Below are 16,776 nucleotides of genomic sequence, written 5' to 3' on the forward strand. Positions count from 1 at the left end.
ATTTTCAGCAAATTTTCATTTTGGGGGTGATCTACACTCGAGAACTCGAGAGACAATCAAATCTGAAATTCAAGAACACGTTTAACATTCAGACAAAAACACATAAGGTGGTACACTTTTAAAAAAGAAGATAATCTCTCAGATCACAGATTGAAATTTTCATGTTTGGTGTCGCTAGAAATGCTGATGCACATGGAAATGCTGTTGCACGTGTTTCTGGGTGGGTGATCTAGCCGGTGGCGACACACCCAGTTGTACCAGTATTTGTTTTACAAATTATATGCTTGTTTTTTGCAGGATTATCTGAGAGAAACAACACATTTGTTTGCTGTTAAAGAAACTGCATTGATGTGTTAATACTGTCACCGTCAGCCAACTGAAGGGGAATAGAGCTTGGACTACTCGAAGATAATTGGGGAGTGGAAAGGAAAATTCTAGGAAAAAGACTTAATGTGCTCAAATTCTGGAGAGACACATTGAGTTTGTATGTGAAATCAAGCCATTAAAATGTAAAACTTAATTACTGTAAAATCAAAGTAATTCTAAATTTGCATCCTGCAGTGACACATTCATTGCACCTTGAATTTAATTAGACCCTTAAAAATAAAGGCTCCAAAAGAGGTTTTTCACAGCAATGCCAAAGAAGAACCACTGGTTCCCAAAAGAACCTTCTTAAAAGAACCATTTTTCTTTGTATGAATACCTTTTTCCACTATAAAGAACCTTTTGTGGAATGGAAAGGTTCCATGGATGTTAAAAGTTCTTCATGGAAACGTCAATACCAATAAAGAACCTTTATTTTTCAGAGTGTACAGATGAAGAAAATACAATTGAAACCGTAAAAAGCTCAAAACATTGATAAGAAATAACATTTTTAATTGACATTAATTGTATGGTCTTTTTTAGTGTACGTGACAGTCATGTATGCTTGTTCTTGTGGAAATGGTTTTAAATCCATTCAAGTATGATTCAGCAGGAACACTAATCTTCTGTAAGAAAGCACACGCTGGGCTGACGCTCAGGCTGTGTTACAGCATCTCAAATGCAAGCCAGCTGGAGCCCAGATTTCATTTGTAAAATCGTGCAATAAAGCATCAGCAAATATTTCAAGTCAATAATGAGAGAATTATTTCAAGAAATGCACCAAAGACTAAAATGATTCCTCACATAAACTTTGTTTGTACTGGAGCTAGTGGGGTGTCATTTAATTAGAAGAGAATGTGTTTTTCGGTCTGAACATGTGTTGCATATATTACCTTATTCAAATCACCACAATGCAACATTTACTCACACACGTAACCCAGTGATGTTGCTTCAGGGTAACAAACTCAGGGTACCTTTTGAGTATTTATGCAACTTCAAGAAAAGTTTTAATAGAAGGTTAACCTAGAAGCCAATTCTCTTAGATTCTGTCATTATACATTACGTTTTTAATATTCTTACAAAAGAATATTTGAAAAAAAAAAATTCAAATGGCACATTATGAACACTGAATTAAACCCATTATTTCAATTTATTTAAAAGAATATGCATGCAATAGAGGGTTTAACGATCGTCTTTGGTTTTTATTTCTATTTTACTAAGCCTTTGTTTGCACATTCCTATGGTTCACAGCGTTTTCTGCCTTTGGCACTTCACATCAAGTGTACTTGTGACCAGGGCAGGTTTCTGCAACTCTGAGATAACTACAGCACCTTATAGGGCAATAGTCCTGAGATTTCCCTTAAACCACTGATGGGGGTAAAAGCAAATGTTACAGGGGACACAAAATATATTTGCATATACACTTTCAGTAAGACTTTTCTAAAAGAAATGAATACTCTTATTCAGCAATGATTCATGCAATTGATCAAAAGTGACAGTAAAGACAATGTTTCAATGTTTAAATTCATCCTATTCCCAGAATTCTTTGATTTCATGGTTTCTACAAAAATATGAAGCAGTACAACTGTTTTTGACATTGATAATAATAATAAATATTTATTGAGCAGCAAAACAGCATATTAGAATGATTTCTGAAGGATCATGTGACACTGAAGACTGGAGTAATAATGCTGAAATTCAGCTTTGCATCACAGGAAGAAATTTCATTTTTAAAATAAATTCAAATAGAAAAGAGTAATTTTAAATAGCAACAATATTATAGAGTATTATTGCTTTTACTGTATTTTTGATTAAATCAATGCAGTCATGGTGAGCATACTGTAAGAGACCCCTTTCTAAAACATTACTTATTATAAAATCTTACTGACCACAACCTTTTGAATGGTAGTGCATATTGTGCTGTGTAATGCAACGCCACTCATATTTTCAACTGCTGAAATACTTACTGGGACTATTGTACTTGTAGTAGTCTTTTCCTAGTTTAATGCCAACAGTTTGTCTGCAAGCTCACACATTATTCACAAAATTCACAGGTACACAATAAAAATTAGTTAATGCTCGGAAAGTATTAGCAACAGTTCCTTTCCCTCCCTGGCAACAGCAGTGGAAAAGTCAAGTCTTATATTCCACAGTTCATTCTAATTAACTGGAAGCCCAACAGCAGCATGCAGCTGGATGGTTTATGGCGAAAAATATTGGACATGTGTGAGATATTGGCTTACGTTCCTCTGTTGGACTGCATTTGCAGAACGGTTCCAACAACGGACCTTAAAAGGGCAACTAACTCCTGCAGACAAGCTGAGACAAGCTCTAAGAATATTACTTCAGTATATTTTAGGATATCAGACTAATCTGGGGAGCAAGTCATGAACGTGCACCAGTTTTGGAATGATTTTAGACTTGCATTGAAACATAAAGATGTCAGCATAGGAAAACACTGACAAAACGATGCACATATTTTAGATTTCAAGTGTGCACATTTATGTACACTTAAAAATAAATGTTCTAAAAGGAGCTTTTTGTAGTGATGTCATAGAAGAACCTTTCAGTGAACAGTTCTCAAAAGAACCATTTTTCTTAGTGTGAAGAACGTTTTAATGATCTAAAGACACTTTTTTTTCTTTTGTGCAGTGAAAACGTTCTGCATGGAACCATCGATGCCAATAAGGAACCTTTATTGAATGTACAAGCACAAAACAGAAATGGCAAAAATGGTAATTGCAGAAATTAGAAAGCAATCATAGATATGAAACCATATCAACCCGAAAAGCATTCCTAAGCATTAATTCAACCGGAGAAAAAAAATAAAACATTTCGCAAGAATATCTGACAGCAGAGTGTGTGAATGAAGCGGGCGAGTGATTGATGGGAGGGCGTAGGTCACCGATAGCAGTTTTTCTGCTGTCATGCCTATGTTTACTTGCCAAACCCTGAGGGAGAAGGAATGAAAGAATCTGTCCCCTAGTCTCTGGATGTTACCCAACCTGCACTTCGAATCATTCCGACACACCCTCTGTTCTCAAACGCTCACCTGAGGTTCACGGGCCACATTCACAGCAAGAAACAGAGGGACAATATAAGCATTCCACAAATGAAAAACATAAAAAACGATAATTGGCAGCTATTTAAATTCTGTGCGTGGTTTGACAAAAAGTCAGGATGTGCAGAGATTCACAAAGGTTATGGTTTGTACAAACAGACACTTTGTTTCAACATAATCCCATTATAAACAAATGACTCAGTTATGACTCACAACATTCTGCAGAATAAAAGAGTCACTTTATGAACAAATGCCATGGACAGGTTCTCACAGATGTCTTTTTAGATTTTTTTTTTAAATCTTCTTTCCAGTTAGAAGTAACTCTGATTCATTCTTAATTGTATTCACCGCAATTGTAGTCTTTGAATATTGTGTAGGTGTCCTATTATTAATAGTACTACAGTTATGTTGTTATAATTACAGCCAATTCAGTTACAATAAAACGGATGAATATCTGACAAACCAATTTTGTATTTTTAGTTACATTTATACTGGTATCCTCTAAAACAACCCCAAACTTGGTCTTTGTAGTGTTAATTTCGTCGACGAATAATTTTCGTCATAATTTTGGTCTGACATTTTTTCACTGACGAAAACGTGACGATAACTAAATAAAAACTCATTTTGAATGACAAAAACTATGACAAAAATCTATTGATGTTTTCTTCAATGAATAAAAACGAGCCAAAAACATTGGGAGGGATGATTTTGGGAAGAGATCCTGTCAGAACTAATCTCCTGCATGGTTGGGAGGTTAGATCAGAGATTTGGTGAATCCGAAATCGCATACTTTCTGAGTAGGTACTACATTTGAATTTGAATTTACTTCATGACGGTTAAAAAAGTACATTCTATACAGTATGAATATGCATAGTATGAATTAAATTTGGACGTACTACATCCGCCATGTTGTTACTGTCACATGACCTACTAGCGTCAGTTGTGTCGCTTCACGTCCATTCATAAATCCTCTCCCGTGGCCTCATGGGATAGTAAAGTGTCCATCGTATGCGCAATTCAGAATCGGGGGCGGAAGAATAAGTCATCCGGGTACATTTCACCTACTGTTTTTTCGAATACTATGATTTCGGACGTACTACTTGCCTCACATACTGATTTGGCATACTATATAATAGGGAAGTATGTGATTTCGGACCCAGCAAAAAGTCTTACTATTGGTAGATGAGAGGGTCTGTATTATTTACTATTGGAGAAAGCATAATGGTCAACTTGGATCACGTGTGCCTTGATAACCAATAACATTATAGCCTTGACGTAATTGAATTTTAAGAGTTGACACTCAATCGCCATTTATGGATACCCACCTGTCGCAAAAAGTTTGTGACTTCTCTTATAAACAACTTTTTTTTTTTTTGGTGTAAACTCTAAAAATAGTTAAATCCAAGACTATTGTTTAGTGTAAAACAAGCAATTTAAGCAATTGATGAAGCAATTGCTTTTGAAGCAATTGAGAGCAAAATTTTGGAAGAAATAGTGCAGCACCTAAAATCGTCAACCTGCCATCTAGACACACTTCCCACATCTTTTTTCAAAAGGGTGCTTAACTGTTTGGAAGCAGATCTCTTAGAAGTGGTGAACGCCTCACTTCTTTCTGGGACATTTCCAAACTCCCACATGTTTAAGATTAGTCGATAGACAGCGCAGGACTACTGGCTTCAGTTCTCTTTCGCGTCTTATCGCACATGAACGGAAGAATGCACGCAAAATGATGTCAAATTGTCTTTTTTGACGAGTATTCACGTAAACACACTCGGTTACGTCTTGCGTGAACATAAACAGTTGGGAGAATGTCGGATGTGTATCAGTATATTGCATTCGTGCATTCGTTTTTAAAGGGACAGCGGCCTAATTTAGTTGCTGTTGTCTGTGTCATTAATGTTAATCAAGCAACAAAAGGAAGAAAGAAAATCACTCTCTGCTAATAAGAAGTGGTTTTAATTTAATATAAAGGCATGTTGTGTGTCACAGGAGTTAAATCTGTGTCTATATTGCATGTTCAAACTTTAATATCATTCATATTACCAGGTTAATAGATGTTTTATCCAGGAATATATTTTAGAGAAATGCTTAATAAATGCATTACACTGTAACTAAACCTATTAGATTTTAGTTAGCTACAATCTTATGATATTTAGTCGACTAAAACTACACTAAAACAATTCAGCAAGTGACTAAAATATCACTAAAACTAAATGGCATTTTAGTCAAAAGACTATAACTAAAACTAAATCAAAATTTGCTGTCAAAAGGAACACTGCTTGGTAAACTAATCTTGTAATATCCTGTTTAATAGCATCATAGTAATTTGGTTCTGATTGGTGAATTTAACCGTTTACACCAACACAGGGTCACAACTTTGGTCATTATCAGTTTGCGTGTTTATAATGAACAAGTCTATGTCAAAATATCAATACTCTTGAGGAGGAAACATGCAGCAAGGGTTAAACTCCAGATTTGTGCTGGTCGCCTCAGTAATGTGAGCTTCAGTGGGTGGAGTGGGGTGGGGATTGGGTGGTCCAATAAAACTAAAGCAAACTGAAATCTCTGTTCAAAACGCCCCGTAATCTCAATGCTTTAAGACTTACGTAATAGGTTACAGATGAAAAGCTCTTTAAACTTAAGAATAAAAATCAAGCAATTTAGTGTCTTTTCTCCCTAAACTCAGACGTCATGGGGAAAGACAGAAAACATCTAAATACTTGTTGAAACATTCTTGCTAACTTTATGTGACCAAGACTTATTTAAGATTACTGTTATTGGAAGGCACACTTTTGTCAATGCAACACACCCAAACCTCCTCTTTGGTTAATGATATGGTGGTTTCTCACAAGCACGAGTGTTAATGAACCTCTTGACAAGCACACATTTTCCCATTCAGCGATGCCATAAATTTCTGAAAACCACATAAAAACAAAAACTCCCAGCGCAGTCAGAAGGATCAGGTGAAAAGGGAAGATCCTCATTGGTTGAGGGCGAGCAGAAGACTGCACGATGGGCCTGTGCAAGCCTTTGTTTGCACATTCCTGAAATGTGTCTTCAGTGCCTCAGTCAAGACATTCTGACAGACAAATAACACTGAAACAAACGTCTCAACAAGGATTTTAAGTCATAATGTGTAAGGAAAATGTATAGTTTAGTTAAGATGGCTTACCACAAATTCCACACAGTTTTTTAACCATTTTAAATCACCTTTTGGCCTTTGATGTACATTAAAAACAATGGTGCAGAAACAAATTTCACTTAGAAACTGCTAGTAAATTTAGCAAAGAAAGACATGTCAGGTAACACATTGAATTAAACATTGAAGTTTGAAGTAGAAAGACTGAAATTATATTTCCCCGTAAAACTTACTCCAGTAATCTTGGTTTTATTTACAACTTTGAAAAATTATTTTTTACAGTCTATGCACAAATGAAAAACATAAAATACGATAATTGGCAGCTATTTAAATTCTGTCTACTGCATGGTTTGACAAAAAGTTGGGATGTGCAGAGATTCACAAAGGTTATGGTTTGTACAAACAGACGCTTTATTTCAACATAATCCCATTGTAGTAAACAAATGACTCAATTATGACTCACAACATCCTGCCGAATAAAAGAGTCACTTTATGAACAAATGCCATGGACAGGTTCTCACAGATGTCTTTTTAGTTGTTTTTTTTTAATCTTCTTTCCAGTTAGAAGTAACTCTGATTCATTCTTAATTGTATTCACCGCAATTGTAGTCTTTGAATATTGTGTAGGTGTCCTATTATTAATAGTACTACAGTTATGTTGTTATAATTACAGCCAATTCAGTTACAATAAAACAGATGCATATCTGAGATACCAATTTTGTATTTTTAGTTACATTTATACTGGTATCCTCTAAAACAACCCCAAACTTGGTCTTTGTAGTGTTAATTTCGTCGACGAAAGATTTTCGTCATAATTTTGGTCTGACATTTTTTCACTGACGAAAACGTGACGATAACGAAATAAAAACTAATTTTGAATGAAAAAAACTATGACGAAAATCTATTGACGTTTTCTTCAATGAATAAAAACGAGCCAAAAACATTAGGGAGGGATGATTTTGGGAAGAGATCCTGTCAGAACTAATCTCCTGCATGGTTGGGAGGTTAGATCAGAGATTTGGTGAATCCGAAATCGCATACTTTCTGAGTAGGTACTACATTTGAATTTGAATTTACTTCATGACGGTTAAAAAAGTACATTCTATACAGTATGAATATGCATAGTATGAATTAAATTTGGACGTACTACATCCGCCATGTTGTTACTGTCACATGACCTACTAGCGTCAGTTGTGTCGCTTCACGTCCATTCATAAATCCTCTTCCGTGGCCTCATGGGATAGTAAAGTGTCCATCGTATGCGCAATTCAGAATCCGGGGCAGAAGAACAGGTCATTCGGGTACATTTCACCTACTGTTTTTCGAATACTATGATTTCGGACGTACTACTTGCCTCACATACTGATTTGGCATACTATATAATAGGGAAGTATGCGATTTCAGACACAGCAAAAGTCTTACTATTGGTAGATGAGAGGGTCTGTATTATTTACTATTGGAGAAAGCGTAATGGTCAACTTGGATCACGTGTGCCTTGATAACCAATAACATTATAGCCTTGACGTAATTGAATTTCATTCAGAGTTGACACTCAATCGCTATTTATGGATACCCACCTGTCGCAAATAGTCTGTGACTTCTCTTATAAAACAACTTTTTTCTTTTTGGTGTAAACTCTAAAAATTAGTTTAATCCAAGACTATTGTTTAGTGTAAAACATGTTTAAGATTAGTCGATAGACAGACAGCGCAGGACTACTGACTTCAGTTCTCTTTCGCGTCTTATCGCACATGAACGGAGGAACGCACGCAAAATGATGTCAAATTGTCCTTTTTGACGAGTATTCAAATAATCACTCTCGGTTATGTCTTGAGTGAACATAAACAGTTGGGAGAATGTCAGATGTGTATCAGTATATTGCATCCGCATTTCACTTAGAAACTGCTAGTAAATTTAGCAAACAAAGACATGGCAAGTAACACATTGAATTAAACATTACATTTTGAAGTAGAAATACTGAAATGGTATTTCCTCGTAAAACTTACTCCAGTAATCTTGTTTTTTTATTTACAACTCTGAAAAATAATTTTTTACAGTCTATATTCCATTTAGTCTCTGGATATATTGTGAGGTCATTAAATCTGCATGTACAATAACTTTAGAAAAGGTTCCAATTAAAGAAGTATTTTGTAGATCTCTATGTCTGCACCTATGTATGTATACTAATATAGCAAAAAAAAATATCTTAAACGTAAAAAAACAACTTTATGTTATAGAAACTGATAAAACTGACAGCAAAAATATAATGTATTCTACTTGAAGCAAAGATCAGCACTTTTCGACCAAATAGTTGGAACACATGTGCCCTTACAAAACTATACTTAAATAATCATGTTATTGCACTCATAAGAAGAACAAAAGAATTTCTCAAGATCACTTATGAATGAGTGATTGATAGGAGGGCGGAGGGCATGTTTCCCTCATAGTTGCGTATACTTGTCAAACCCTGAGGGAGAAAAATGAAGAAATCTGTCCCCTTGTTAGTCTCTAGATGTTACCTAACCTGCGCTTTGTATTGATCTGACACACCCTTTGTCCTCAAATGCTTTCCTGGTTCAGGCTCACAAAGCGTCGTATTCACTGTAAGGCTTGGCACAACAGTGCTGCAATAAAAATCTAAATAGAAGGCAAAGAAAGAAAGATTGATTGAAACGCATTCAAAATGCATCCTTTTGCTCAGAGGAAACAAAGAAAAACAAATGCTGCACAGCGAGATATAAAACTATAAACGTATTTTTTTTGTCGTTTGACTATGCGAGTCATGTTTAGATTATTTAATTAATGCAATACAAGAAGATTCTTAATATTTTTGTTGCATTAACAATCCAAATATATGACTCACAAAGTGCAATATATTACAACCATCGCAACATTTTGCAAACACAACACTGAATAAAATTTCACAGGTGTTTCTCCTGTGCATTATGACTATTATAACTAACTTGTGTTTACATAAATATTTAATTGTACAGAACAACTACAAAGGGATAAGTCCTATTTACCAGCTGCACACAAACGGCTTTGAATCATTCAGAGAGGAATGACAAATTACTGAAGTGTTAATATGCACATAATTACTATGTTGCACTTAATAGGGAGCAGGCATTAGACTTTAGAGTTTATTTGTCTCAGTTCACGCAACTTTATGTCACACTCCTCTATTTGTCATGCTAGAGTTGTGTAAATGTGCTAGCCTAGCATAAAACAATATATCATACAATAAACACTTTGCTTGTTTACAGTAAGCGAGTGTTTGTAAAATATAAATAGTCCTGCAGTGAAGCGTAAAACTGTGGTTTCTGGCATATAAGCTGAAATAATGTGAGCCAGAATGGGTGGAGCAGAAGTTTGGGAGCGGAAAGCCATGCAGACCAACTTAGGCAATGCACTTCAAAACCTCTCAACCTCATTTCAAAACCTATTCGCAAAACGACTGAATTAGACAAGACCCAGTTGCTTGAGTTTGTTTTTTTGTTTAGGAATTATTCATGCATCAAGCATGATGATTATCAAATAACAAAGAGTTAAAGATGCTTCTGAATCTGTTCACTCACAGTCTCTTCTCCTGCTCAGTTTTTATACAAGGCGTTTCATATCCAACTTTTATTTCTTCACTATAAAACACTCCCTGCTATCAGCCGAAGCTTAATTATTAAAGGGCTGTCTTGTTCTCATGTCAGGCAATCAAAATTTACTGTCTTAACGCCTGCGCTAAAAGTTATTCCCTTTTGTTCTGGTTGCTAGTCTTTGTTTTTGTACTTTGTTCTTGTCGCCATGGCAACAACATTAGGGCTTGCCTTTATACTCTATACAAGCATAGTGTAAAGAATGATTTCATCCAAACAAAATGCATCACTTGAGATGAATAAATAACTGGGATTTTGAATTGTATTTTTTTAATAATAAAGATATTAAACATTCTATTCTATATTCTTATACATATATAGGATAAAGCTTATTTTCCAATGAAAAGTTATAAAATGTTCTATTCCATATTTGTGTTTGTATATAACTGACACAGTAACCTTTGCTTTGCTGCAGCTTGTTTTCTGGGTGTGTCTCAGTATTGGTACCCTGAGGACAGACACTCTTACTTTCTAGTTCTTGAATAGTCAATATTTCCTATAAAGTTATCTTATAACTCATCCTTTTAAAACCACTACACACCAAAAAAGGTGGAATTTGAGTGCACAAAAGGTCTCTCAAATAAGCTATTAGACCAAGAACAGTGCTGTGCAAATCAAAAACGTATGCATACTGTTTTGGTACAGAGTCATATTCAAACCATACAGTTAGCTGAATGCTGTATGAGTGTGTGTGTGACCGTGTTTGTTTGCCTTGTGTTTGGAGAGCGAGGCAGTTGTTTCTCACTCCACCTCCTTGGCTAACCATCGTTCCCTCCCTCGTTTATCCACATAAAAGGATCACGGGTCATCTGTTCCTCACTTCTCACTCTCTCCAGTCAGAGAACAGAACAACAAGCCTCCTCTACAATCATGTCTTCTTCATACGCTCGTAGTTACATGTCCTCTGGAGGATCCAAGGGAGGATCCCGCTTATCCATGTCCGGTGGTGGTGGTGGTGGAGGTAGTCGTACATCTGGCATGTATGCAGGCAGCATGCATGGGGGAGCTGGAGGATATGGGACACGTATCTCAAGCAGCTCTTCTTCTCTTGCCTTCTCTGCTGGAGGTGGTGGCGGCTACGGAGGTGGTGCTGGTTTTGGTGGCGGTGCTGGTTTTGGTGGTGGTGCTGGCTTCAACCAGTCTGATTCATTCGATGTGTCCGCAAATGAGAAAGCCACCATGCAAAACCTCAATGACCGTCTGGCCTCCTACCTGGAGAAGGTGCGCTCCCTTGAGAAGGCCAATGCTGATCTTGAGCTGAAGATCCGGCAGTTCCTGGAGAGCAAAACATCCCCCTCTGCTCGTGACTACAGTGCCTATTATGCTACGATCAGTGACCTCCAGAACAAAGTATGTGGTATTGTCAGAAAGAAAAATGTAAACAGTATTTGTAACTACTGATATATATTTTTGTTAGCTTATCTTCATATGAATACTGTGCTAAATGATATAACCATATCATTTTTGTATATAAACATATGGAGATGGATGTAATTAGGACAAATAAGAGATACCACTAAACTCAAATAATTCCCAAGAGATATCTGAATTTTATAATATTACTGTTTCCTGAAGATCCAGGATGCCACTCGTATTAATGGAGGCATCTATCTCAGCATTGACAACGCCAAGCTGGCCGCAGATGACTTCAGGGTCAAGTAAGTCCACATAACTAAGAGAAAAGCTGACTATAAACATCTAAAATGGGACTAAGTGTTTACTTAAGGGTTTGATTTCTGCGCAGATATGAGAATGAGCTGAGCATGAGGCAGTCTGTAGAGGCAGACATTGCTGGCCTGAGGAGGGTGCTGGATGAGCTGACAATGGCCAGATCTGACCTTGAGATGCAGATTGAGGGTCTAAAAGAAGAGCTGATCTTCCTCAAGAAGAACCACGAGGAGGTAAGTTGGTGCTTGATTGATAGTCTTCAATAAACCCGTTATTCTTCCTGATGAGGGACATGCTCAGTGGTTTGTTATTGCGTCTTTAGGAACTCTTGGCAGCGCGCGCACAGATGAGCGGACAAGTCAACGTAGAGGTTGACGCGGCACCACAGGAAGACCTGACAAAGATCATGGCTGAAATCCGTGACCAATATGAGGCTGTTGCTAACAAGAACCGCAAAGAACTTGAGGCCTGGTTCCAGGCTAAGGTAAAATGACATTCGTTTGTCTTAAGAAACCAACACCAAATCAAAACTAAGTGACTTATCTGACTGCTTTCTTGTGCTTTCACAGACCGAAAACCTCAACAAAGAAGTCGCTGTGAGTACAGAAACCCTTCAGACATCCAAAACAGAAATCACAGAGCTTAAACGCACACTCCAGAGTCTTGAAATCGAACTACAATCACAACTCAGCATGGTAAGTAGGTCACCAGGTCAATCTTGTTTTTGCTGTTTTGATACATCACACAGCCTTTAGAATAATGACTTTCCCCTCAACAGAAAGCGTCACTGGAAGGCACTTTGGCAGACACACAGGCCCGGTACTCCTCCATGTTAAACGGTTACCAAATGCAAGTGACCAGCATGGAGCAGCAGCTGGTGCAGCTTCGTGGCGATCTGGAGCGTCAACGGCAAGAATATCAGATGCTTCTGGACATCAAGACCAGACTGGAGATGGAGATTGCAGAGTACAGAAGACTGCTGGATGGAGAGGCTTCTGGGTGAGACATTAACATTCAGACATTTATGTCCTGATTTGTGAGATTAAGATTCTGAGTAGTCTATAAATTCATGTTTTTCCCCCATCCTCAGAAGTTTTCAAACCACACAATCCTCATCCACAAGCTCAACTACACGCAAAGTGGTCACCATTGTAGAGGAGGTGAAGGACGGAAAAGTGATCTCCTCCACCCAGGCTGTGACCCAGTCCAAGTGAGATTTCAAACAAGAACAACCAGCCTAAGAACACTCGAGATGAAGCAACCCAACTCAGAGTGATGAAAAATCAATAAACTGGTTTAAATGTACTTTTGTGTTTGAGTCTTATTTTGCTCTCAGATGTTTTAATGTGAAACAAATTAATTATTTGAAGGTATCGGAAACGTTATTTGCCCCATTCCAAAAATGAGCTTCACCAGGAATGTTTGCCTTGCTTTTTTATGCTAAGTTAAAAGAAAATGAAGCTAAATGAAGCTAATTAAATACATAATACACAGATATACTACTTTCTATTCATCAAAGAATCCTGGGGGGAAAAAAAGATTAAGCAATGTTTCCAACAATGATAATAAGAAATATTTCTTGAGCAGCAAATCAGCATATCAGAATGATTTCTGAAGGATCATGTGACAATGAAGACTGGTGTAATTGCCTTTGTACCTTATCTACCCCTAAATAAGGTGTGTATACAGTAAGGAATATGCACCTTTTAGGGGTAGTTAAGGTACAAAAATAGAAACACAACTTCTGCACATTTATGCAGTGCAGGTAGGTCTCAACACAGGCATTTTCATTTCAATCCAATGAGAAACTGACCTACAAATCAATCTTATCTGTAGATATCTATCTATCTATCGATCTATCTGATCTTATCTGTATATCTGCATGCATCAGACCACTGGGTCAGGATGAAGGCAACCTTTGGCATTATAGAGAAGAGGTTTACCTTTGTTTTAGCCCTGCTGATTTATTCAGCGTCTTCTTGGGGGAGCCACCTGATTCTTCAATTTGAGTATGCTTTTGTAGAGTTTGATGCAGGGTTCAGTTTGCGAGATAATTGCAGCTGTGCATTTACATCTTCAACTGCCTCAGAATCCACAATGTGTGCTCATCATATTCGTCAACTATCAACATATTAAAGACATTAGCCATGCAGCCATATCACCCTGCAGCCCAAGACTGGTCGCCCACTGAAGCTAAGCAGGGTTGAGCCTGGTCAGTACCTGGATGGGAGACCACCTGGGAAAACTAGGTGTAATGACTAACGGCTAAAATTGAAATCAGTTATTGTAAATTGTAATAATATTTCAAAATAATAATGTTTTACCATATTTTGATCAAATAAATGTAGCCTTGGGGAGCATAAAAGTCTTCTTTCAAAAAATGTAAACCAAAATAAAAACTTACCGATCCCAAACTTTTGAACAGCAGTGTGCTTATTAGTTACATTAAAAAACAAACCAACAAAAAATGTGTGTGAAAGTGTGCAGATCCAGTCACCCATTTCAATACAAATGACAGTTTTACACTTTTTTTCATTAATACACTGCCTATCAATAATTTATATATATATAAATATATATATATATATTAATCTCTAAAACCCAAATATATTATAAATATTCTACATTCTGCATTATTTTGGCTACGCTGCTGTCTAGACTGTCTAAACATCCCCATATCTGCTGATTGGCTTCATCACTCTGTCTCCTTTCCACCAATAAGCTGGTGTGTGGTGGACGTTCTGGCGCAATATGGCTGCCGTCGCATCATCCAGGTGGATGCTGCACACTGGTGGTGGTTGAGGAGATTCCCCCCTTCTATGTAAAGCGCTATATATATATGTAAAGAATTATTATTATTAAATAAAAAAAAACATAAATAAATACAGTAGATACTGACCCCTGTGTGGGACCAGCACCCTGGATATAATCCATAATGGGTATCCTACTCTGCCACAGTGTAGTCTGGACTCGCTTTCCTCCAGTTTTGTTTATTCCACACTTTCCCATTTGTTGCACATGATATGTTTGTAATAGCCACAAAAGAAGAAAAAAGAAGTACTATGAACTATATTTTTGGATATTTTAGTCTTTTGCTGTTGCCATCTCTTGGTGCTGGCCTTACATCTTACAACAATGAAAGCCTAGCTTAGTCTACAAACCCTAGGGCTTGTCGGGGCTAATGCATTACACTTGAGAAGTTACATTTTACATGATTATATTAGGCTTTTAAGTGACCACAACAACCCATAAATGTCAGCAAAGACCACATCAATCAGATAAGGCCTCAGCAGATACTAAGCGAAGACTGCAACGAGATGAGGTTCCTTGCCGCTGTTGCCTTTGACTTGCTTAGTTGGGGGACACTTAGTACTCAGTAATATGATTGATATGACTGCACTGACACTATCAGATGAGAAGAAAACTTGAATTGAACTAAGTTGAATGACGTCACTGTCTTCTGTAGATCTGCTTTAGAGCTGAATCACATCTTGCAACATTGACAGTGTTATCCAACTGAATTGAAGCAACATTAAACTTCAGCTGAATAACACCATTGCTGGCTTCTGTTGAGCTACTTAGCTGAATAGAACTCGTTTCAAAACTGATGAACTTTATACCATTATTCAACTGATCTGAACCAACACTGAACTGACTGGTGCCCAATAGTGACACTGGTGTCTTTTAGAGCTGCTTTACAGAAGAATCGGAAACGTCTAATTGTCCCTGGACTTTTATGTTGAAGTGTTTCCCGTGCCATGTCTGTAGTCAGTTTGTAGTTTTCGCCCTTGATTAGTCTCAGGTGTGTCTTGTTAAGCTTGTTATCCCTTGTGTATGGCTGTGTCCCAAAGGTGAAAAATGCTGCCTTCGGAGGATGCATTCCAAAGTAGGAAGGTTAAAGTTAGCTTTACTTACTGTCTCCTGAGATGCCTTCATCTGATCAATTTTTGAAGGCAGCATAGATGTTATCCTTCGCTGCCTTTGATATCCCACAATCCTGTGTGTGCCATTCCATGATAGATGAGGTAAAAAATAAAGATGGCATGGTTGGTGGTCAGTTTGTGTAAATGTTTCTGATAAACCTTTTTTCCACTTTTAATGTTATTTGTAACGAGAAATTGCTATTATAGTAACATTTGCTTACCAAAGCTCACTTTGTTGTATTTTGTTGTAGATCAGGGGTTCTCAATTCCAGTCCTTGTGACCCACCGCTCTGCACATTTTGTATGTTTCTCTTATCACTTCTGACGTTTGTTCTATTCGGCCATAAGTGCCCTGCGAAGTGGACTTCACAGGATATTCCACCATGATTCCAGTTCAAAGGGGGCGTATATGTTCCATTCAAAGGGCATTAAAGTGAGAGAAACGTGAATGTAAATTGTATTTATTTACAGAGGTATATGAAGTTGCTGCCTTAAAATTTTGTTAAATCAACTTCAAAGTGCAAGTCATTTCAAATCACTATTTTAAAGGGGGCATCGGATGCCCATTTTCCACAAGTTGATATGATTCTTTAGGGTCTTAATGAAAAGTCTATAACATACTTTGGTTAAAAAACACACTTTTTACACTGTCAAAGTCAGCTCTGATTTCAGCCCGCTGTTCTAGTTCATGTTGCTTTAAATGCTAATGAGCTCTTCTGACCCCGCCCCTCTCTTCCGTGGGGTGACGAGCAGACTGTAAACTTCAGCCAAGAAACTGGCTAACTAGCACGTTATTATGAAAGGCGATTTGCTAAGATTCATAAAAAACCCTTATACTCACTTCTTCTGTAAATGAAGCTGGATCACGAATGATTAGCGCGAACGTAAACGCATTTAGGCAGATCGGGATCGGCGGATCCCCTTCAAAAACGAAAGTAACGTTAATCCACTGCGTCTTCAGCGGCTCAGATGTCG

The 16,776-nt window shown here is 37.3% G+C and overlaps 1 protein-coding gene across 1 annotated transcript; it reads left to right on the forward strand.

Annotated features, from left to right (window-relative positions):
• The first annotated feature begins 11,024 nt into the window (after nt 1–11,024).
• On the forward strand, nt 11,025–13,183 carry LOC107753907 (keratin, type I cytoskeletal 13-like). Its single transcript, XM_016570182.1, has 7 exons — nt 11,025–11,560; nt 11,786–11,868; nt 11,955–12,111; nt 12,201–12,362; nt 12,448–12,573; nt 12,657–12,877; nt 12,969–13,183. The coding sequence occupies exons 1-7, from the start codon at nt 11,081–11,083 to the stop codon at nt 13,090–13,092; spliced, it is 1,353 nt and encodes a 450-aa protein (XP_016425668.1). The 5' UTR covers nt 11,025–11,080; the 3' UTR covers nt 13,093–13,183.
• The last annotated feature ends 3,593 nt before the right edge of the window (nt 13,184–16,776 follow it).

This window comes from Sinocyclocheilus rhinocerous, unplaced genomic scaffold (assembly GCF_001515625.1).
Source record: "Sinocyclocheilus rhinocerous isolate Xijiao unplaced genomic scaffold, SAMN03320098_v1.1 scaffold612, whole genome shotgun sequence".
In the NCBI taxonomy this organism is placed as follows: domain Eukaryota; kingdom Metazoa; phylum Chordata; class Actinopteri; order Cypriniformes; family Cyprinidae; genus Sinocyclocheilus; species Sinocyclocheilus rhinocerous.

What these genes read in the sequence shown, in the direction of transcription:
- LOC107753907 (XM_016570182.1), top strand. Translation starts at nt 11,081, where the DNA reads ATGTCTTCTTCATACGCTCGTAGTTACATGTCCTCTGGAGGATCCAAG. An exon ending in TCAAGAAGAACCACGAGGAG is followed by an intron (nt 12,112 to 12,200) that starts GTAAGTTGGTGC and finishes TTGCGTCTTTAG; the next exon opens with GAACTCTTGGCAGCGCGCGC. An exon ending in AGGCCTGGTTCCAGGCTAAG is followed by an intron (nt 12,363 to 12,447) that starts GTAAAATGACAT and finishes GTGCTTTCACAG; the next exon opens with ACCGAAAACCTCAACAAAGA.